This window comes from Petromyzon marinus, chromosome 14, assembly GCF_048934315.1.
Source record: "Petromyzon marinus isolate PM22_M1 ecotype Great Lakes invasive population chromosome 14, UKy_Petmar_22M1.pri1.0, whole genome shotgun sequence".
Taxonomy (NCBI): Eukaryota; Metazoa; Chordata; class Hyperoartia; order Petromyzontiformes; family Petromyzontidae; genus Petromyzon; species Petromyzon marinus.
Window position 1 is genome coordinate 11,313,756 of NC_133680.1, and position 23,511 is coordinate 11,337,266.

The window sequence follows — 23,511 nt, forward strand, 5'->3', positions numbered from 1 at the left end:
GGGCAGATGTTGTTTTATTGTTACAGGTGAGACTTTTGTAAGCGCAATCTGACATGGGGTCGGACTCAGCCTGTCATTCCTCCAGGGCGGAGGAAATTAACACCACTTGCTGGGAAGGGTCAGCAGTGGTCATCCGACTGAAAATTGGGTCACCACCATAGGAATGTGGAATTTCCGCCATTGTTTGGAGATGAGCACCACCCCACGCTCACTTGAGCACTACAAAGACAAAGATCCTCCCCCAGTATAGCCTTAACAGACTGTTGTGGCAAGTGCTCTTAAAAAGCATATGGACAATTGGAACTACAGTAGTTCTTAAAATCGTAGAAATGTATATGGATAACAGAAAGCATATAGCTTTGAATAATATTCTCCAATCTGTGTATGCGTGTATCTTTGTAGGTGTTGTAGCTCCTAGTGAATCACATTCCAAGTGTAGTTTCAGCGATATATAAAAAAAAGCGTCAATTCCCGCTCTGCAACCTATACAGAAGCCCCACCTACGTCCAACCTCCCTTCGAGTTTTTTCGTTTTCCCTTTTCAGGAACTTCAAGGTACCCAACAGCAACAACGGAGTGAGCGGTGTGAAATTTAACGCAGCAACATCTGACACCAGGTTAAGTGGCCAATTCTTCAGATGTCTGCGTAGGTTTTTGGGGGTTTATTTTCTTTAAAGCTCTAAAGTCCCCAGTCAACTGTAAGTTGAGAAAGCCTGAACATTTCAAGGATGCGGGCTTTCTGCTAAATTGTCGTTGACCTTTAAGTACAACGCTGCCTTTCCTTTAAGTTACCCGAACGCTCCGTTTTTTTAGAAGGTAGTAGCTGGCTGCCTGACGGAGCTAATGGAAAACGTCGTCACCTAGCCTGCCGTCGCTGAGATTTTTGGGTTCAAGTCCAGGTTGGAAACACATCTGCTTTGGACATGATACAATCATTGCTGACTCGTGTGAGACCAGCTTCTCGCTAAACCTGAATGCCTGGTTTATTGATAGATGATTGGATGGATTCAAATTCAGGGTTTCAGCCGTACCAGCTCAGTGCATAGACACAGGCTTAATCAATCTCTAAAAGGAGATCAATCCATATTCAATGAAATGTGTATCACTTTGTGGGAAGGCCATAGCCAACAGCGGAGAACTTAAAGGCCGACTTGTTCCCCCCCTCGCCGTAATAATGTGGAACTTCCACCACTGACTTAGGGCCACACAATCTTCTCAGACTTAACTTTTCATGCCCCAATTAGACTAACAATGTGTCAGGTATGGTGGTTGTTTAACCATACTTCACCATGCTGGTCGGTGACAGATTGGTGAAGGTGGGGGGGGGAGAGACCCAGGACTGACCGAATCAGATATCACTCGGCGCTGATGTTAGCCGTAGACCATGAACTGAACTCAGGTCACCAAGTTCGCAGTTCGATGTTTTTACTGCCGTGCGACCGCTCCCATCCGCCAGAGCGCAAACGAAAAACAAAAACGCCGAGGTGGCATTCATACCAATTAGAATTTTTTTGAATTCTTACCTCTTTTTATGTTTTTATTGGAACTCAACGTGAGCCCGGAACAAAACACCAGTCGCGTTTTGTACAGTGGGGGTCGGGGGGGACACACACGGTGCAAATAGCAACCGGATTGAGGTCCGACAGGGCCCTATAAAGGGGGAAAATTGGGCTCACTGCTCCACCCAGGTGGGGACCACGTGCAGGGGGGCATGAATATTTACATGGGGGGGGGGGTGGAGGGGTAAGGGTGAAGATGACAAAGCTAATCTATTATTTTTATTTTACCAGGTAAGCCCCACTGAGCTATATAGCTCTTTTTCAAAAGCGATCTGGCCACAAATTATACCTCAAAGAAATGGCTTATTATCACGTGGAGAGTTATAGCAGCCAAATACTCCTAAACGCACGTTGATCATTATAAATGTGGGGGGGGGAAACTGGAGGACCCGGATTAAAAATCCATGCGACCACGGGAAAAGAGACACGCAAACTCCAAATATACAATAGGCGTCAGGGTCGGGATCGAACCCATGACTTCCTGCATAGCAGGCGAGGTAGTTAACATCTCGCCACCCTGGTGCCAAAACTAACTTACTGGGGGAAAGGAGGAGGGAGGAAGGGGAGGGGGGACAGCCATGGTGGGGGGTGGGTGGGGGGGGGTGGAGGGGGCCTGTACCTTTTTGAAGAGGCGTTGCGAGTCCTCGCCGATTTGTCCAAAGCGCACAATGACGTTGTTGAGGTAGATGTCGCTGAGCGTGGCGTGATCCCGGCTCTCGCGCCGCGTCTGGTTCAGCAGCAGGTACCAGCAGTTGACGGGCGACAGCAGGTTCTGATCTCGCCTGCTTTGAGCGGAAATCCGCGGTGGGGACGGCGGCGTGGGAAATCAAAGTTGTGGGGGGGGGGGGGGTTGCCAAGGGGAAGGAGTGGGGGAGGGTGGGGAAAGGTGCCACCGTGCCGGCAAGCCAGGCGAAGGATGCCACGGCATGCCGGAAAATGCCACACCACCGGAAGGCCACGCCACGCCACGCCGCCACGCACGGCGAGGACAGGCAAGAGAGGAACCACGTAAGCATATTGTAGAAGAGGAGTACAAAAAAAAAAACAGCAGAAGACAAACGCAGAAAAATGCGGTCAATAATGCAACACAAACGAACAAGCGCGATGACACGGTGATATGAGGCGATTACAGTTCGACACGGGTGTATGGTGTCCCAACGCGACCGCATCTCAAGACAAGAGTGGAGCGTGCGTCAGGTGGTGGCTACACAGCACGTGGCCTGTCGTACGGCACTGTGGAGGCAGCCAGGGTCGGTGGATCGCACACATTTTCTGAACCCCTCCCGCTTCGCACAGGCGTCGATATGCCATAACCTGGCTCGCCAAAAGGCAGTACGGCAATGTGGACTGATCCCCGTCTGTTTCCATCCGTACGGAGATAGTGTGTGTGTGTGTCCCCCCACTCCCTTCGTGAGTTTTCTCCGGGTGCTCCAGTTTCCTCCCACTTGTATAAAAAAAAATGACTAAAAATATCTTTAAAAATTAATACAGGAACCCTTCTGACAAATAATCGGGATAGAAGAGAAATTGGTCATGAAATAAATAAAAATTCAACCTGAATTATTTTGGGCAATGGGCCCTTAATCGACGCTTGTATTTGCATGCAATACAAAGATGAAGTTTACTTTTGATTCTTCCTGCACATTATGTGTACAGTGTTAGATTCCGATTTAAAGCTTTCGTGACTGCAGAGAATCATATTCTTGGTTCTTTCGGTAAAGTCACGTAGAAGGGAAATAATACATCTTCTTGTTGTGGGTTTCACACCTGATGATGATTGCTTGTGTTGCAATCGAAACGTCGTGAGAATTTAATTGTTTTACTTGTATTATTTTATTATTTCCCTTCTACGTGGCTTTACCGAAATAACCAAGAATATAAGCGTTAGATTCATTTGCATTCATGTTGAGGCGTTATTATCGTCCCGTCCTTCTGGATATGTCTGCGTGTATTGTTAGTTTATCTCCACCGTACTTAGTGTGCCAACCAGGTTCTCCCCCTGCAAATAGACTTTTGTCTCAATTGGCTCTCATTTGGTCATAAAACAAAAGCGTTCACAAACGTTGCCAACAAGAAGACAACTTGCTCTGCTTTCGTGCCCACAAGGATCAAAGGTCTTTCTTCATATCATAAAATCTGGATGGGAGGCATTACGGCGAGACTACGGTGATACTATGATGACACTACGGTGTATAGCGCTGGTCACCCCGAGCTATACATTCTCTGACACGTGCATTGTCTTTGTAAAAAATGCTGGTCACCCCGAGCTATACATTCTCTGACACGTGCATTGTCTTTGTACTGTTCGCTTGTTGGCGTTCTCTGGCCATGAAGAAGGCTGTCTCTGGTGTAGGCCAATCAGTTTCAAAGACAATGCATCATATATTACCAGAGCACGTTTGTTTGCATGTTCACTACAAGTACGTGTGGTTAATGCAGACTTTATTCCTTGCAAAAGGAATCTATTTGGTGTTTGAACATCTAAACACCTGTTTTATTGCCATAAAGGGTAAAACCTATTCTTATTTTAAAAAGGTTTTGTGTGGTTATGCTGTATAGCTCCCCGATGTGTTTTTATCCAGGGCGTACAAGAGTGCGTCGTTCGGCACAATGTCTGACGCTATGAGCCATGTACTGAAGAGGTTCATAGCACGCGAGAACGAAACGACGGACACTGTGTCGAACGACGCACGGTACAAACCGAAAACGCATCGGAGATCTGGGAACTATGCTAGCCTAGGCCCAAGTCTCTGGCTCCACAGCTGCAGACTGCACGCATCGGGAATTGATTCAAGCATTAAAGTGCCTGATTTGTGTTTATAAAACAAATCTCAGGCCATGTTTGACTGCGATGTGTAATAATAGAAGTTGGCAAGCGTAGCCTCTGTACATTCACGACCAGGCCACAGCACTTGGCACGGCAGCGGCCATGAAGTTTTGGAAGTAAAAAAAATAACAGCAGAAGGATCATATCCTGGCACGCGACGTACAATACGAGTCTATCGTGTCTCTTTACAAATTGCAATTGCATTGAAAAAACACAGATGTGACATTCTTTTACACGAAGGCATACCTAGCTGTATATTTTAATTAACTTCTGATCAAAATGCCAGCTCATGGTCCCGATGATTGCAATTGCATTTAAAACGATTTTTTTTTCCCTCTTCAGTTTAATTTAATCCGCAGCTGTTAGCAGGGCCACTGAACACTCTGCACTTGTTGCCCGTTTACAATGAACACATACGATGGCCTGCCAAAGTGGCACCAACTTGCTGCCAGACAGCAACGAGCCCTTAGCTCACAGACGCCGCTGTGCGTGCTGCAGTGGCAGCTATGAGCTCCGCTATTGTGTGACCTGAGCCCTAACTGCTGACGGCTGTAAGCCAGCTGTTGCCACTGTCCGTAGAACCAATCAATGACTGCCGCTCGGCTCTCTCTCTCTCTGTCTTTCTCTCTCCCGGGCTCTGCTCACTTCCTTGTCACTTTGTGCTTGTTTGAGGTGGCACGACAGCAGTGTCGAAGTTATAAAATGAGAGCAGGTTGGAGTGCTTTTCGAAAGCTAAACTTGATGTTTAAAAACGTAAGGTAGCAATGTACCTAGGGAAGACAGTTGTTTGAATCAGCGAGTACTACTGACCACTATGTGGTTCAGACACACAGTCGTTAAAGACAAATAAACGACACAAACTGGACAGTCTGCGAAAATAAGCATGAATATACACATGCTTGGAATTTGCATTGAGAGGCGTAAAGATAACACGTGGATTATAGAACAAACGTAGGTTAATGACATCATCCAAACTATCCAGCAATTACGTGGGCTTGTGCAGGAGACATCGCTAGAAGGGGTGATGGACGATGGTCAACAATAACAAAACGAAGTGGCAGCCGAGGAGTGGAATGCATCTGAAAGCTGACCAGCTACGGCTCACCACAATGCCCATCTCAACAATCCATTCATGTAGGGTTAGAGTTGACTTGTGGAAGAGTTTTTTTTAAAACTTTGAATTGACTTTGCGCTGGCAATTGGCAATTATTCAGCAAATTAAAACGATGAAGGCCCATTGCTCGAAACAATAGCTATATCATATTTTATATAAATTATAAATGTCCTTCTATAGTCCTGCAATAATGGTGAGAAATGACGTATCCACCATGTCATTACTTTCAATCCGATAAACAAAACAATAAGAGACCCACTTGAACTGCTGGTGGTCCTTGGAGCTGCGCGTCTTGGCCATGAAGCGCTCGGCCAGCTTCTCCAGGCCGCGCGAGTACTCCAACTCGATCTCTGCCTTCTTGCGGAAGAAGTCCTGCAGGTCTTGGAGGAGCTGCGCTCGCATCTCCGTCTGCTGCTCCAGGCACTTGAGCTGCTCGCCCAGCTGCGCCCGGATCTCTGCGGCGGAAGGAATAGGCAAATATTTAAGAACGTGCGGAAGACCATGCGGACGAAAAGGACGCGACACCGAAGAGCAAAGTGAGACACGGGACAGTGACGGCATGGCCGAGCGGTAGCGCATTTGCCGGTTGTTGCAGGGGTTCGCGATTCCAAGTGCGGTGCTAAACTCCTTTGGCGAATGAGAGCTGGTGGTGGAAATTTCACGTTCCCATGGCAGTGGCCAGTTTACCCAGAGGACGAAAAATATTGAATTATAAAAGTGGTATACATTTTATCGACCCTGGAGGTATTAAGGAGTGAGGTAACCCCTGACTGGGACTTGAACTTGCTACCTATTGAGAACGGGAATCGAACACCCTTCCTATTTAGCCAAGCACCACTTGGCTAAGTAGGAAGAGGCCGCCATGCTAAATATGGGAGAGGCCACACTTGCAGCCAGATCCCGCCTACTGCCACTGAATCACTGTCTTAGCTGGGGTCCGTTTGCTTCAGGAGGACTTGTGCTCTGGGAGAGATGGTGTGGTTATCTTAGAGAACGATAGATAATGGAGAATTTGAAGGGAATTAAGAAAGTGGAGGAGAGCGGTTAGACAGACAGCCAGGCAATGACAGATTGACAAACGGTGAGGATGAGACAGATGGAAACAAGAACAACTGTAGTGCAAATATATGGAGTAAAGTGAAAATACATATAGTAGCTAGAGAGAGCGAAATAAAAGTGAGTGAGCAGCCGTGTGAACGAGTACATGGATGAGTGAGCGAATGCCCAAATTAGCAAAGAGTCAGTTATTGAGCGAATACGCAAGCGACCTAGCGAGCGAGTGAAGCAGACATACGGTACAGCAGAAATCCGAGTGCAGAGGTGGGGGGGGGGGGGGCACAAGAGAGCAGAAAGCAAGAAATACTCGGATCGAGTGTTGAATTGGAAGCCAGATACAAACATAAGCAGTGGCAATTTCATTACAGTACAGTCCTTTCCATACCCCCCACTAGGATGGGGGCTCAAGGGATGTGCAATTTTACCATCCATTACCACCAACGAGTTTACAGATAAAAATCACCCAAAACGCGCTGCCATTAGGAAGCATGATATTGCTTATACGGCGTTAGGTAGCGGCAAAGGAGTCACGTTTAAAATTAGATATGGAAGCGAGTGCATATATAGGCACCGTGGAGTATATATTAGAACACAAGGGTCATTACATCGGTGAACATTACGCATTCATCGTCAGCTGTTTTGCAATGCTGGCAGGCAGTGCTGCCACAGATTTGGCCCCGAGAAGCTAGCAATTTGGCCACTGGGCAGCAGTTTTGTTGATATTTTATCATTGAACACAGCTTGCCAATAAGTGTGGCGGTTATCATGAAGGACGCTATGCTCGTGCACACACATACGAAGAGACACACACACATACGAAGAGACACACACACATACGAAGAGACACACACACACACATACGAAGAGACACACACACACACAAGCACTCACACAGCCATATAACTGGAGGCTGGTTGGTCTGTTTTTATCTGGCTGGGCAGCACTGTTGCCCAAGCGGTCGACTCAGAATCAGACGATTGAAAGATAATATTTGAGTTGGGTGTTAGTTCAACCCATCATCACACCTTGGTCGATAAAACAGGTATTTTACTGTGGGATGTCAACAGTGAAACTCTTACGGAATGTGGATTCCTACCGCTGGCTTGTGACAGGCAAACGGAGGATGAGAATGAATACAATTTGACTTGCACATGGTTCTGTTGAGTGTTTTTAGCGGGCAACTGTCATGGCCTACACAGCACATGAGGCTATGGTTGGGCTAGGAGGTCACTCCAGGTACAGACAACAAATTTGCACGGATGCGCACAGCCAGGAATTAGATGCCAAGGTAAAACTACATATACACCAAACAGCATACCCCCGAATCCGTACCTCCGATTTAGCACGGTTTGCTACGTACGGTGCAAAAGAAGTTCAACATACACACACGCAGCATGCCACTGTCTCCCCCCCCCCCCCAACGTGTTGAAACATGCCTACATTCACGAATATTGCTCCGTGTGCATGAAAGCAAACGTTAACACCCGTAAGCACATATAGCGAAAACACTTATCAGCATAGACATGCTTGAGCGAGCGTTGAGGGTGGGGGGTGGTAGCGCACATCGCTGTCAACAACCCCAGAGCCAATGTGAGGTGGCCGGGCGGCTCAGAGGCCAGAGCGCTGAGCTGACTCCACCGCTGAGATCCTGGGTTTCAATCCGGGCAGCTTTGCCTGTGATCAGAATGGGCCCTCAAGTACTGCGTAGCGAATTCATGGTCTCAGACAGGCCACCAATGGCCATCGTGACGTTGACATGTGCTCTGGACTTAATTTAGCCGAGTTCTGCCTCGGAGCCGCTAAGTACGCTGGGCTGATTTGTGGCAAATCAACAGTGGCTGCCCGATGGATTTGACTATCCCTTCCCTTTTGGAATGTGGAACTTCCACAATTGGCGCGAAGCCAGCAATGTAGATGCTCGAGCATCGGGCCCAGTGCCCACTTGAGAATGGAGACACTGACTTTTCTTTTGTTCAGCCCTAACAGTGCGGCGGTAATTCGCCCGTAGTGAATTCCAGCGTTTCTCGCTAATAATGAAGACAAATCCACCCAACATTCGAGCGGCATCCAGCAGACAGCGTCCTGGAGCTTGGGTGGTCGGCGTCATATCCTCCCATCCCATCCGACAGCTGCTATTAGGTCGCGGATATTAAGTTGCCGTATTTTTACAGGCATCTCTCACCCACACACGCGCAGAGACAGAGATCCCACGCAATAGCCGTAACAGACTGATGGGGCAAGTGCTGTTAGCGAGCACCTATGAAGGCCGGAACGGCACACGAGGGAGTGGGCGGCCAGCACCACGCCCGGCCGCCTTTGTCTCCTCAGTGGCGATGTTTACTACACCCCACACCTGGTGCTCGTTTGAGGCTGAGTCGACCTAGGGGGAGGCCCAAGACCGGTTCAGATAATCGTCACCGGTGTTTGCCGTGAGCGGGAATCGAACTCGTGTCGCCGGGGTTCATGACCGCTCCACCACAACACCATCGCACACATCCACAGGGGCAAGGGCTGCACCCACAACCAAAGGCACCGCTTGCTCCTGCTTCCTGGCGTTCACCTTGTCCATCTCCAAGTGCGAGTGTGTGTGTGTTACGTCATGGGGAGCGGTAGTGTAGCGGTTAGCACGCTGCGAGCCCGGCGACTCAAGTTCGATTACCGTTCATGGCCAACACCAGTGACGATTGTTTGAATCAGTCCTGGGCCTCCCCTAGGGCGACTCGGCCTCAAATGAGTATCTGGTGCGGTGTGTAAAAAGCATCGGCAGATGCTCGCTAACAGCACTTGCCCCGACAGTCTGTTAAGGCTATATGGGGTGTCTTTGTATTACGTAAGGAGAGCATTGCACACGCACGCTGGTTTGTGCATCGGCGAGAATGTATCTGTTTGAATGACAGAGTTATTCGTCATTACACATTTTAGAAATTCACCCACTCTGCAATTGAAGTAATTGTAATGGTTCAGAGAACGCAGTTCAAGAATTGATTTCCTCTCCATCTCGACTGTGCAGGCTCGTTCGCCTGTACGTACGGGTTCCCGTGCGTATGTCTCGGCTTCGTTTTTTCCATTAATCTAAGCATGACATTGGCATATAATTCACGTAAAAATGTACTGCACGTGAAATGTGACTTATTCTTACCTATGTGATTCAATGAGTGTGTCATAAGCGTATCGACTTTAATTGCGATGTCGATTAAACCATTCAAGACCCTGGCATTTAATTAAATCACCGGGGAAGTGAATTGCCGCATTGCAACGCTAATATGTACTCTATACTGTATGCTTCTGCTCACAAACACATTGAAGGCCGGGACAGCTCACACGACAAAGCACTTTGCTCCTGGGTCCCTCCCTGAGTTCAAATCCCAGTCAGGGTTGACTTGGCCTACTTGACAGACGGTCAACAGCGGTTGTGCTCCTGAGATTATTGTTTCTGACAGAGCAATCTCCAAGTAGGAGTGCAACCCGAGACACTGGGTTTGTAATGAATACCATTAAGGTGTTTTTGTTTTCATATCCAGCAATGTATGTATGAGAATATTTATGTTTGGACAATGCTAAACAAAGTCGGTCTCTACTGTGTTATGTCTGTGTATTAATGTATAGTGGGGAGTGGTATGCACAGCCACGATTCTGTTATTTTTAAATAATAATGAAAATAATATTACATTATTCGTACGGGAAACCACACTGAGTCGTCTGACTTTTTTAGGAGGGTCCTGCTACATTAAAAAAATATATATATTTAAGATGTTTTCAGCCAAGTAATGAGTGTTTATACAAACCACGCACACGAGGGGGCAACACTCGATCCCCGTACAGAAGGAAACAGATGTTGTACTGCACTGCTTTCTCCTGGCAACGTTGACGCTCGCGGGAAGCGAGTTTGACAACGTGTGTGTGATCCACACAAAACCTCGCTGCCTCGACAAGCGCTGGGTCACAGGCCACGTGCAACATCGCCGCCGCCGCCACCGCCGGCCACATTTTGGTGACGCACATCAGTGGCAACGGGTAACCGAACCTGCTATGGGCCTCCCCGTGGTGCAGTGTCACCTCTCGTATTGGAGAGGTAGAGGGCGGCCCGGCATGGTGCTACGGTCGTCACCATTCCCCGTGCACCACTAATTATTGCTACTATTCTTTATTTAACCAGCGAAGGCCCACTGAGCTATATAGCTCTTTTTCAGAAGCGACCTGTCTATCGCAAATGATAGCCCAATTAAGTGGCTTTTCACGCGGAAATGTAAAGCAGCCAAATACTCTAAACGCATTTGGAGTCTAAATTTGCAGGGAAAAAACGGAGAAAAATCCACGCGACCAGAGAACATGCAAACTCCAAATGTACAGACTTCAAGGCTTAGGCATCGAATACGATGTCGCCATGGGGAATAGTACAGCTGAGATTAGAGACATAGAGACAAAATGAGCGAGGAGGCTGTAAGCAAACACAAATACATGTGGCTGATCTTTGTCTGTATCATTGCATGTGTTTACACAGCAGTTTCTGTGTGTGCATGTTAAACTTCTTTCGCAATGTGTGTAGCCAACCATGCTAATCGGTAGTGCAGGGGAGGGGGGACACAAAAAAACTGTTCAAAATAAATTAGTTTTCAATCTAGATTTCAAAGGGCATAAGCTCCAGTGGCTTCCTGTGTAGAGTATACACGGCCTATGTTGTGGTGTGCATGTAATTACAAATACTCATAGTGAGCTGGGCGCACACACACAACACACACACCACACAAACAACACACACACAACACACACACAACACACACACCACACACACACAACACAACACACACAACACACACCACACACACAACACACACAACACACACCACACACACACCACACACAACACCCACCACACACACACACCACACACACACAACACACACACAACACACACACAACACACACACACAACACACACACACAACACACACACACAACACACAACACACGCTCTCCTTCGTTCCCAGTCAAGCCAAGGGGCACTCGGAACGTCTCCCGTGCCCTGTGCGGGTCTGTGTGGGAAGCCGTGGTGGTGTGGTGGTGGTGGTTACCATGCTGCCCTACGGACCCGCCCACCCGGGTTCGAGGAGTTTGGGGCTGGGTGGGGAGGTTGGGGCTGAGAGGGTGGGGAGGGCGGGGCTGGGAGGGTGGGGAGGGCGGGGCTGGGAGGCTGGGGAGGGCGGGGCTGGGAGGGTGGGGAGGGCGGGGCTGGGAGGGTGGGGAGGGCGGGGCTGGGTGGGGGGAGGGGCTGGGTGGGGGGAGGGGCTGGTCACCCCGTGGTGCCCTTATAAAACTCAACGTTTAACCTCCTCACGCCGGCTTGTGCCCGCCCTCACAGTCGGGCATATTTGCGGAATACACCACGCTGCCATTGACCGAGCAACCCAACGTTCCTACCAGCTCCCTCCGCAGGAATGTGTTTATTACACGCTTTCATTTAACTCACTCTGTTGTTGTCGTCGATTGTTGTTGTCGTTGTTGTATCCTCAAATCTTGTAACTCAATTTTAACCCACTTCCCAATGTGTATCGACTGCAGACTTGGTATACTTATGTCATACTGATGACAATACTATATTCTATCATAAACAATATATATTTTTAAACATTATTTTTTATAGGTTAGATGTTTCTTTCAGGCTTGGGTCTAATTGTGCACGCTCAACTCACGTTGGCTGTAAATCACCACAGTGCCCTTACGTTGTGGCAAGCTTCGGGGCCACTTCCTGGAGTCGTGGAGTTCTGCCATTACTACTAGTACGTTTCATAAAAGCGTGTTTAAAAAAAAAGTATTTTTAAATATTACTTGTTTTTTCCCGTGGTGGCCTTTTCTGGCACGAGGAAACACGCCGAGAGTGAAATGCGTAGGGTCTGGCGGTGTACAAAATAAGTTTCTGTGATGTTAGGACGAGGTGTATTATTGTATTTAAACAAAACAATCAAATCAAGCGGTCCCGCGTGGTCATTATCCGACTCGAGGATCTATTGCAGTAACTTCCTATCATTACAGCGGAGATTATATTTAAACAAACTCTTTTTTTTAATAAAAAAAACCACATTCACATGTGCAGTGTTACCGGGGCAAGGCAAAAATGTGCGTGAAATAATACAGCTGCTATATGGAGACTCGGTCGGATGGGAGTGGTGGCGCAGTAATTAGCACACTGTGCCATGAACCTGGCAAACGTGAGTTATAGTCCTGGCCAGGGCTGACAGCAGCAGTAAAGTGATATCTGAACAGACCCAGGATGCCAGTTTTATTGTGGATTGCGTTAACCATGGTGCCACCACCCCCCATATTCAGCCGTGGGTAATTATTAGATGTTTAAAACACTTGCCCAAAATGGCTCACTCATGATCGACATACCATCCTTTGATTGCCACTGCTAAGAGAAAACAGAAATCACAAGGTGGCAGAAGTAAACAGTCTGGAACTCCCTTCCCCCAGCCATCTGTGCTATTGACTCCCGTCTCCAGTTCAAGTCTGGGCTCATGACTTCCTTTTTCCTTCTGCCAATGACTGGATCCCTCTCTCTCTCTAAAAATAAATATACTTGCTTCCTGTGCAGCGATGTCTTGAGATGCAGTCATATTTATATGCCATATTAATCCTAATTGTATTGCATTATGAGGCATTAACCAAGTATGAAGCATCCAGCCAGCTGATACTGTGACAGAGCTCGATTTGCCAACGAGAAGCTTGCGAGTATTAATTCCCAGTTGGGAGTCGACCCAAAACACCATATCTCCAAGGTCATTCAAATTAATACCACCTTGTGGAAGTTCAACAGCTGATGAACAACTTGTAATCATGTACAGACGAGCCACTGGTCGTATGCATGTGGAATTTAAACCACTAGCAACAGGGGCTTGGCAGTGGAGATATGCACCAACCATCCCATGGCTCCTCTGGTCAGGAAGACACTTTGAGCCCAAATTTTGATGCAGCACCAACCATCCGGCCGGGTGGCTCAGCGGAAGATTGAGTGGCTCGCAATAGGAAGACTTTAAATCCTTGGCCGGGAGAGTTAACTCAGCCCATCATCCTTTCCAGGCTTACTAAAATGAGTATAATTTTGTGGGGAAGTGGACAGTGGTTTATCCTATTGAAGAACTCACCCTCTGCCATAGGAATGAGGACGTTTTTCACCACTAGCAAATTGCTGTAAAAACGAGAGATGAGCGCTGCATCAAAGCAGATTATGAGTAGTAAAATCACGTAGACTGATTGTTATTTTTTACCACCACAAAGCGCGCATCTCATCATGATGAACGCCCATGCATTCAACCCTCGGACACCGTTAGAGGGGTTCTCGCGCCACCACCGTACTTTGCCAAAACCACAAAAGTGTGCGGTCCCAATCGCTTGGGTTGGGCCACGCCACTTCCACCTGGCTCGTTGGCTCAAGCTTGGATGCTGCAGCTCGCTGGCTCCCTGGCTCGAGCTCCCTGGCTCGAGCTCGCTGGCTCCCTGGCTCGAGCTCGCTGGCTCCCTGGCTCGAGCTCGCTGGCTCCCTGGCTGGAGCTCGCTGGCTGGAGCTCGCTGGCTGGAGCTCGCAGGCTGGAGCTCGCTGGCTGGAGCACGCTGGCTCCCTGGCTGGAGCTCGCTGGCTCGAGCTCGCTGGCTGGAGCTCGCAGGCTCCCTGGCTCGAGCTCGCTGGCTCCCTGGCTGGAGCTCGCTGGCTGGAGCTCCCTGGCTCGAGCTCCCTGGCTGGAGCTCGCTGGCTCAAGCTCGCAGGCTACCTGCCTCGAGCTCGCTGACTGGAGCACGCTGGCTCCCTGGCTGGAGCTCGCTGGCTGGAGCACGCTGGCTCGAGCTCGCTGGCTGGAGCACGCTGGCTCCCTGGCTGGAGCTCGCTGGCTGGAGCACGCTGGCTCGAGCTCGCTGGCTGGAGCACGCTGGCTCCCTGGCTGGAGCTCGCTGGCTGGAGCACGCTGGCTCGAGCTCGCTGGCTGGAGCACGCTGGCTCCCTGGCTGGAGCTCGCTGGCTGGAGCACGCTGGCTCGAGCTCGCAGGCTCCCTGGCTCGAGTGTCGCACGCCCACGCCGCGGGGCAGCGCTCGCACGAATACTGCGGGAGGTGCGGGACGTGCGTGTGCACACGTTCGGGGGAAATTCCGCATGCACGCACGCACGCACCCGTGCACGCACGCACTTGCAGCACCGACTCATGACCCCGGGCTTGAGTAGCGCAGCAGCGCAGGGCAGAAAGGCATGTCCTCTCTGGTTAGCTATTCGGAGAGTTGTTTGATGACAGCGTAATGCGTCGGAGCGTGAAGCCAAAACAACTTCTTGCGACTTAACGGCAACCCCACAGTGACTTTTGCACCTTTAAAAAAGGGACTTGGTAAATGTTTGTTCAGTCACTGTGCTGCTACTGGCTTTAGTAAAAATTTGTGTTTAAGCTCATCCTGAAACCGCTACTACAAACAAAATTACATATCTTGGCAGGGATTAACCCTACACGAAGACCTTGTTCTGCGTTTGCCAGTGTCATGGTGTATCCCTGCTTCACATCAGTGAACATGTCTCACTCGCCTTGCATGAAGAATTATTTAGCTGCCAGTATTAATTTTACTGCATTTATCGATGACATAATTTCATCTGCAAAGTTAAGTCAGACTGTGAAGTGTGCAAACGACAGTTTTAAAGTAGAGTTGAGATGCTCTGGACAATTATCGATGACTGACTTAAGAAAATGTAATTCTCGTATCTAGTTATTTATGTATTTTACTGAAAGGGTCAATCCCAGGATTGAAGGCTGGCTGAGGATGAAGAGGCTCTAGCTTGATGCCACGACAAAAGGAATTCGCACTCTGAACCATCACTTATTGATTCCCTCTCCCATCTTGAGGACTCGCTCAACCAGACTCGTTGTTTCATCTTAGCGATAATGTGTTCCACCAACCTTTCCGTGGGACAAAACACTTATTTCTGCTCCTTTACCCGCATTGCTTGACTTTGGAATTCTCTCCCATCATCTCTTTTCCCAAGTTCGCATAACCTTGTTAAATTAAAGATACGTATTAGCGCTCATCTTTTTGCGACGTTAACAGCGCTGTGTGTTGCTTGTCCAATTGGTGTTTTGGGGCCTTCTGGCCTATGGTCAGCAACTATGATTTCAATACAGAATATACATTAGCTGAAAAGTCAATGGTGTCACGATTCTTTTGCTCCATCCTTTGACCATCTCTGCGAAAGTCATTGAACAGAAGAACAAAGATGTCATGACCCCTGTGCATACGTGTATCATCCCATCAAGGATACTGGACAAAACAACCAGGTCGAGGGAACATGACTCCAAAATCATGCTCCTGTCAACAGTGCCAGTCCAGTTGAGATAGCGTCGAGATGTATGTACGTTGAACTTCTTTCGCACCGTACATATCCAGATGCGTAGCCAGACGTGCTAATCGGGGATGTGGGGGAAATACACTTAAATATCATAATGCCCTTCTGAAAAGATGCAACTTAACAGCTGCAGACACAGCCAGCACATTGTGATGGATCCATTCAGATGAAGAACCACCAGGCAACAAAAACACACACAGGGGCTCGGGGACAACAAACCTCGGAGACGTCGTCACCTTCACGCTGGAGCAATGGAAGGCAGGCGAGTGGTACCAGACGAAGGTAAGAGTCCACCGCGCCATTTGCTCGCAAACAGATGGGCTCAATATTGTTTGTTGGGGGGGGGGGGGAAATAGCCGATAAAAAAGACGGCAGGGATAATGTTGTCCAATAATAGGAGTACATTATTTTGACGTGTTGGGGGAATCTGGAGAACCCTCCCCGTATGGGCATTCGAGAAAAGAAGTTTGTTTTCAGGAAAACTGAGAAAAGGTTCATCTGCTCCTTATTTATTGATAAACTTTGCGACGAATTCCCCATTAAGAGAATAGACCTAAGAGAGTACTGTTGTGTCCTCTTCAAAGAGAAGTCTATCCCTGCTCATGTAGGCCTCAGGCACCGCTTGTCACCGGACACATTTCACAGTGCGGAAATTTCCACATTCTTATGATAGGGGTCAGTCGATCCAACGTCTCATCCACAGCTGACTAAATGATGCAATGATGCAAATATGTAATGCAATGAGAATAAAATATTAAATATGCAGCCGCAAGCAGAGTAAATACGATTTTTTTTTAAACCACAACATTACGGACGCTCGTATGGTAAGTGCATTTACGCTAGGGGTTGCTACGTTCGAAATTCGAGGAAAACGTGCTCACTGCATGTTTTACATATTTTTTTGCATTCCAATTTGGAGAAAAAGAAAACATTTTGACCGTGCCACGAATGTAATCACACACACAAACGAAACTATTCAACGAAGAGGGAGGGTTGCGGAAAATGTGTGTTGTGCAACTATTGCTTGCACAGCTTTAATAATGTGGATTTTTAGTTTTCGTGACTGCAGGGATCCATACTCTTTGGTTCTGTCGGTAAAGTCACGTGTGACTTTGCCGAAAGAAGCAAAGAGTATAATAATGTGCTCAATATTTAATACATGGGATAATTGCTGCTTTTATTACAGTATGCATAGTAATACAGCCCCTACACACGCTGCAAGTTTTTGTACTTAATACAGGCGCAAAGCATAGAGAATTCCTCTTATCTGCGACCCGATTACCAGTGACTATTATCCGTGGGAGATGCAAGGTCTGCCTGTTATTTGTGTGTCTATTCTTCATACTGCAATTATCCACCTATTTTTCCCTATAAATTAGTGGTTTACGTTTGTAGATAACCCCATGGATAATGGGATCCGTGATATTGTCTCCCCACGCTGTTGCAGATAAGAGCAGTTCTCATGTACATATATCAGATTACTCAATTGGGATTATACACAGCAATCAGTGCCCCTTACAGCCAGACTCATGCCCGCTTGTAGGCCAGGTGCTGAGTCACCTCGTGCCCCACAGGGACAGCTGCCACTGGGGGTGCCCTTTCAGATGTGTTGAGATCAGAAGTTACCAATCTCGTGTAAAAAAAACTCAGACGCCCCAGTGTAAAAGAGGGTGCTCTATCGAAAAACAAATCATTGTCATGAAGACACCACATTTCAGTTAGCTTTTAATACAGTGGTGTTAGATGCTCTTATTGCATTCCTATTAATTTCATAGCTAGCTAACCCAGGTTACGGCCAGGCCAGGTTCAGATTACAATCATCCCTAGTGTTGTGCATGGCTGAGAAAAAAATAATCGGGCCATCAGGATTGCACATATGTGAAATCTTACACCACCACTCTGCCGTGGTGTAACGGTCAGCACACTGGACTTGCAAACCAGATTCTCTCAACAGTAGTTGAGAGAATGGGAAAAGTCTCTTAAATCACACCCACCACTGTCAACCCAGCAGTATAAATGGGTACAACCAAAGTTAACCAAATTGGCAGATTGCATGTGGTGGGTAAAGTGTGTGTGCTCCCAACTATTTCAGGACGTCTAGCCACTAGGGAAGAGTAGGCCAAATTACCCTTTGGATGTACTCTCGAGAACTTCCTCTAGCGGAGGCCTTTCTGTCAGCAGTGGCGTGAGAAAGACATTGCAAGGCTGCGCCTTTACTAAGCAGCACTGGACGTAAAGTAATGCCTTTCCTGTGATTTTAGTTTTCAGCCAAGGTGAAGCCAGCGAAAAAGCCGATCACAAGCAAACACCGTCCTGTTGTGTTACAATCAATAAAACATGTTGCTCTGCCGGTGGCCTATATACATGCAATAACATGCAACGAGAGCACCCTGTTTGTTTATTCTTGGAATCCCTAAATCAGATGCAGCCTACAGAACAACAATGGCTGCACTGAATGTTTCACGTTTTTCATAAAGAAGTTTCGGTGCTTTTGACTCATTCATAAAAGCGAAATTATCGCAAATGGTAGACCACAATTGGCCAAATGCCTCGGCCACACCCCGCAATTGTGCCTCTTTATTACTGGCAGTGATTGCCTTTAATGCAGCACTTTCGATCAAAATAGTGAAGTGCATCTGGTATATGTGCCATTCTTCAATTGCAAGGTTACTACGAAGAGGAGCTTGTTTCACAGAAAGAGTCTGCAGCAGTTTCACCACAGAACGGTGATGTGGCCCAATAAATTACGGGTAAAAATATATTTCATTTGGAATACTCGGACCGTGAGGCAATGGCCTACACGTTCCGAATGGCGTCAGTGGATGTTTAACATCCACTGTGAAGCACAAATCGCACAGTTTATGGTTAATGCACCCGGAGTACAGCACTGTAATAACTAGGGCGACCTACCGGATTCGAGCGCTGAAGCCCTCCAACAAGTGACGAATGCGCTACCGCCCAAACGCCCGGTTGGTGGATCACAAAGGAATCATTAAATGTGTGGGACGTTGAGGTGGCCAGTAGATGGCAGTGCAGCAGATAAAAAAAGGTTGCTGAATTGATCAGTTTTTGTTATTGGAAGTAATCTCCGCATGTACAGGATGTGGGCTTTATACAGGTAGACAAATAATATACTTTATAAAGTATTTGCCCAAACATCCTAAGCAGGACCACCCTGAAAATAGGCCTCAAGACTCCGTGTGATTTGTGGTTGCAACTTTATTCAAAGAATCACGCGGAGGAATCGATCATTTTTCTGTTTTGGTAAATGTAGCGGCTTCCAGTAACCGCAGAGGGCACCTAAACTCCATTAAAAACAACAATGTATGCGAATGGAAGTTAATCAATTCTTAACACGAACAATTAGATGGATGTATCGTGAGTTTACGAATCAATCAAGTCGTCGATTTCCACAAATTATTTAATTAATTATCACGAATTGGCGTCACGATTCGACCCAACAATTAACTCGTCTGATCTTGACCATCTTATTTACATTTTTCCAGATTCAAATGTTCGTCTTGTTTCGTACAGTTCAGTTTGCTCCTTTAGCATGAAACATTAGCACAGAGTTTTGATTCAATGCACGTCCCTCTGCATCGAGGCGGCGTTGACGGGGCCCAACGTAGCGCGTTCGCCGCTTGTTGCAGAGGTCCACGGTTCAAATACAGCGGCCGCCCTGATTAACAACTGCGGGCTTAATGATCATAATAATACGAGCCATCTGCTGCACAGTGGACGTGAAAGATCCCCCCATGTTGTGTGTGCCTGTGGCAAGGGTGACATTTTCCTAATTTGAAAATTACCCCACAAATTACTCAATCGGGTTTATAAATAGCAATCGCCTCCCACTGGCAGAACAATACCCCTGGTCACTCTTGGAAATGGGACTATCCTGGTATCTTGAGTTCTCACCTGTTTAAACAAAATAAACGATTTTGTATGTGCGAATCGATATAAATGCACGTATCTGTTATTTGCTACGCGCTTAATTTTAGCGCGGTTGGCTACGTCCGCTGTGAAAGAAGTTCAACGCGCCTACATAATACATTGTATTACGATTTGCCAAGCCATAACAAAAAGACCGGTGGGTCACAACACAGGCCTGCGAGCTCACACAGCAACAGTGGCAGTAATAAGGATGCAGGAAAGGTACGACAACCCGGTCAGGGACGTTTCCTGAGAGCAAAAATAGCATTTCCTTCCCTTTTCGCACTCCCCCTCTAAGTCTCCCTGCCTCCCAGAAGAACACACATGCACATAAAAGAACAAAAATTACCGAGTTCCTCTGTTAGGCCTCCACAGGCTGTCGGGAAAGTGTTGTAAGTAAGCAGTCTAAGTACCTATTAAGGCTGGCACAAAACACAGAACAGCCGTGTGGCCATAATCATGCCAGTTCACTTATGTCCCCACTTAATGCTGACACAAGTGCCATATGGCAAACAGGTACTTATTTTAGGCTGAGCCGACCTAGGGGAAGTGCAAGTTTTTTTTAAGCTGGGTCAAATAGCCTCTGGAATCTTGGCACAGTGTGCTAATCACCAAAGCACTGCTACTGCCACTGGTGTTGTGCATGGCCATCAAAATGTTCGTGCCTGTGTGATGCGTGTAAACACAAGCATCCCCTACTCCACCTTGGACAGTGTATGGGGTTAGTGCTATAAATTAGCACCTATCAAGGCACATGGCTGGTAGGTGGAGTGGAGACACGGTGGCGAGGTGTTAACTCTCTCGCCTGGTATACAGGAGGTCGTGGGTTCGATTCTGACTAGGCCTCGGCAAGGTAAGGAAATTTACCTTTTTTACCGGGTAAAAGGCTAAAGGTAAAGGCGTCGACATGCCAAGGGGTAGGGTAAAGGTAGCTCGGAAGGATTACCCGGTAGGGTAAAGGTAGCGCGAAGTATTAACCCGGTAAATAAGGTGCCTTGTTTACCGCTAAAAGCTCCGTGGTGCAGTCAGTGGCCTCCATTTAATAAGTAATATATTTTTAAAACTTTTTTTTTAAACACGCTTTTATGAAATGTACCGTACTAGTATAATGTAAGAACTCCACGACTCCAGGAAGTGGCCCCGAAGCTCGCCACAACGTAAAGGACTGTGGCCAATCACAGCCAACGTGAGTTGACAGTGGACAATTAGACCCAAGACGAAACATAACATGAAAAATAATGTTTAAAAATATTTTTTATTAAATTTTTAATGATAGAATATAGTATTGTCATCAGTATGACATAAGTATAACAAGTTTGCAGTCGAAAACACATTGGGAAGTGGGTTAAAATTGAGTTACAAGATTTGAGGATACAACAACAGACAGAGAGAGTGAGTTAAAATAAACCGTGTAAAATTGGAATAATCGAGAGTATTCTATATGAATAAAGCGCTCTACCTAGCATTTACCTGTTATAAACCTTTTTCATGTGTAGTACCCCAGTAATTACCCTGTAATCGGGTAATTTGTATGGGGTAAGGGTAAAAGGTAGGGTAAAGGTAGGCTCGTTGCTTTTAACCTTTTACCATACCTGCTGAAGGGTAAAAGGTAGGGTAGAGTGATGTAATTGTGGTAAGGTAAAAGTTATGGTAAAGGTAGGCTCGTTGTTTTTACCTTGCCTTGCCGAGGCCTAATCCTGAGCCTGACGTCTGTATATTTTGAGTCTGCACGTCGCTCTCCCCGCAGTCACGTGGATTCGGGTCTCCGGGTTTTCCCTCCACATTTAGAAACATGTGTTAAGGGTATTAGGCTGATATAAATTTCCACATGGTAAGCCACTTCGTTGAGCTATCATTTGTGGCCAGATCATTTCTGAATAAGCTACACAGCTCAGTGGGCCTTACCTGGTAAACAAAAAAATTGTGGAATAGTGTAGTGTAATGCGTAGCAGCAAAGCGTGGCCACTTTTGTATATCCCCCGATGGTCTCTATTTACACTGCAGACTCATATATAGCACGTACTCGTTAATGACATCAATTGACCAAGGAAATGCCCATAACCAGTTAAGATAGCCTTTGCTGCTACTACTAATACTACGACACGTGAACTCTAACTAGCATCTAAATACAACCACGTCTCAAGAATGTACAAAGGGGTCATCACAGATAAGCACAAAGAAAAAGATCCCCTATGAAGCCATACAGATTGTCGGGGCAAATGCTATTAGCGAGCACCTATGGAGGCCAGTACGGCACACAAGGGTTAGTGTGGCCCGGACCATGCTCGGCCACCTTTGTCTTCCCAATGCTGATGTTTACGCACCACACCAGGTACTCCTTTGAGGTCAAGTCGACCTGGAGGGGGCCTCGGTGAGGTTCAGATATTTGCCACTGATATTGACCATGATCAGAAATCAAACTCGGGGGTTGCCGGATTTGTAGTGCAGCGCGCTACATCACTAGGCCACCGCTCCATCACTACATGCACGCTCATGTACACATGCACTCGGAGTGGGGGAAAAAAAATAAAAACCACACAACCAAAAACACATAAGAGCCGTGCTCACAAATGCGCATATTATCTGGTGGCAACTCATATGGCCGTGGTGGAGCTGGGGGGACATTGGGACCCCCGTGGGGAAACGAGACAGTCCTGTACAATGTAGAAGAGATGCGAGAGAAGCACGGGCGTGGGACGTAAGAAAATTACGAAAGCATAAAGCTCGGAAAGCCATCCAAGAGGACCGTGACAACAGGAAGATCACATATAACTCAACGTTACGAGCATTTCCTTTAGGGCACTGCCTCCAATCGGCACGTGTCGCTATCTTATTGAGGTTGCTCAATAAGCCTGCCTGTCGCTCGTGGGTGACAATTAAGCAGTGCGAGCGTGGTGGTGTGGGGAGTGGTGGCACAGTGATGAGTGCAACGTGATACAATTGACCTAAGAGTTTCTGGTCCTACACCACAACAGTGGCATTTGATATAGTATCTGAGCTTGTCCTGGTCCTCCCCTAGGTTAACTCAGCCTTGAATGTACAGTATGTCAGTATGACGCCTGGATTTTTCTCCAGGTCCTCTGGTGTTTCCCTCCACATTTAGAATCAACATGCGTTTAGAATATTTGGCTGATATAAATTTCCACGTGGTAAGCCACTTTGTTGAGTTATCATTTGTGGCCAGGTCACTTCTGAAAAAGAGCTACATAGCTCAGTGGGCCTTACCTGGTAAATAAAAACTAGTTTAGTTTCGTTTTTTTTATAATCTACCTTTGTGAATATTGCTATGTCTGTACAACATAAGAATATACATCCAATAAAATTATGCACGTGTTGTTGACTTTCTATTCTATTCGTCATAATGATCAATAAAAAAACAATCAAGAGAGACAACTATTATTTTTATATTCTTTGGGTCTTTCGGTAAAGTCACGTAGATAGACCAATTAAATAATACAATTTTAAATCAAGTGAATAAAAAATATCACGACGTTTCGATCGCAACACAAGCAATCGTCATCAGGAAAAAAATATAGACAACAACACGTTCTACTTAATGAAATAGACTTTTTAATAAATGTTTTCTCCTACAACATCAGAGTGCAACGCCACATTAAATAGGGGGCGGGGGGGGCAGAGCTTTGTGACGTCATAT

At 47.0% G+C, this 23,511-nt stretch overlaps 1 protein-coding gene across 5 annotated transcripts in view; it reads right to left on the reverse strand.

Annotated features, from left to right (window-relative positions):
- Positions 1 to 23,511, reverse strand: part of LOC116942314 (SLIT-ROBO Rho GTPase-activating protein 1-like) — a 228,866-nt gene that overhangs the window by 132,119 nt on the left and 73,236 nt on the right. For 3 of the 5 annotated variants that reach the window (XM_032954045.2, XM_032954043.2, XM_076067090.1), the window contains exons 2-3: positions 5,759 to 5,954; positions 2,178 to 2,343 (exon numbers count right to left, since the gene is read on the reverse strand). In XM_032954045.2, the coding sequence (XP_032809936.2) occupies positions 2,178 to 2,343; positions 5,759 to 5,954 (362 nt within the window). The remainder of the gene's footprint in view (positions 1 to 2,177; positions 2,344 to 5,758; positions 5,955 to 23,511) is intronic. The other 2 variants (XM_032954047.2, XM_032954044.2) reach the window with 1 other exon arrangement.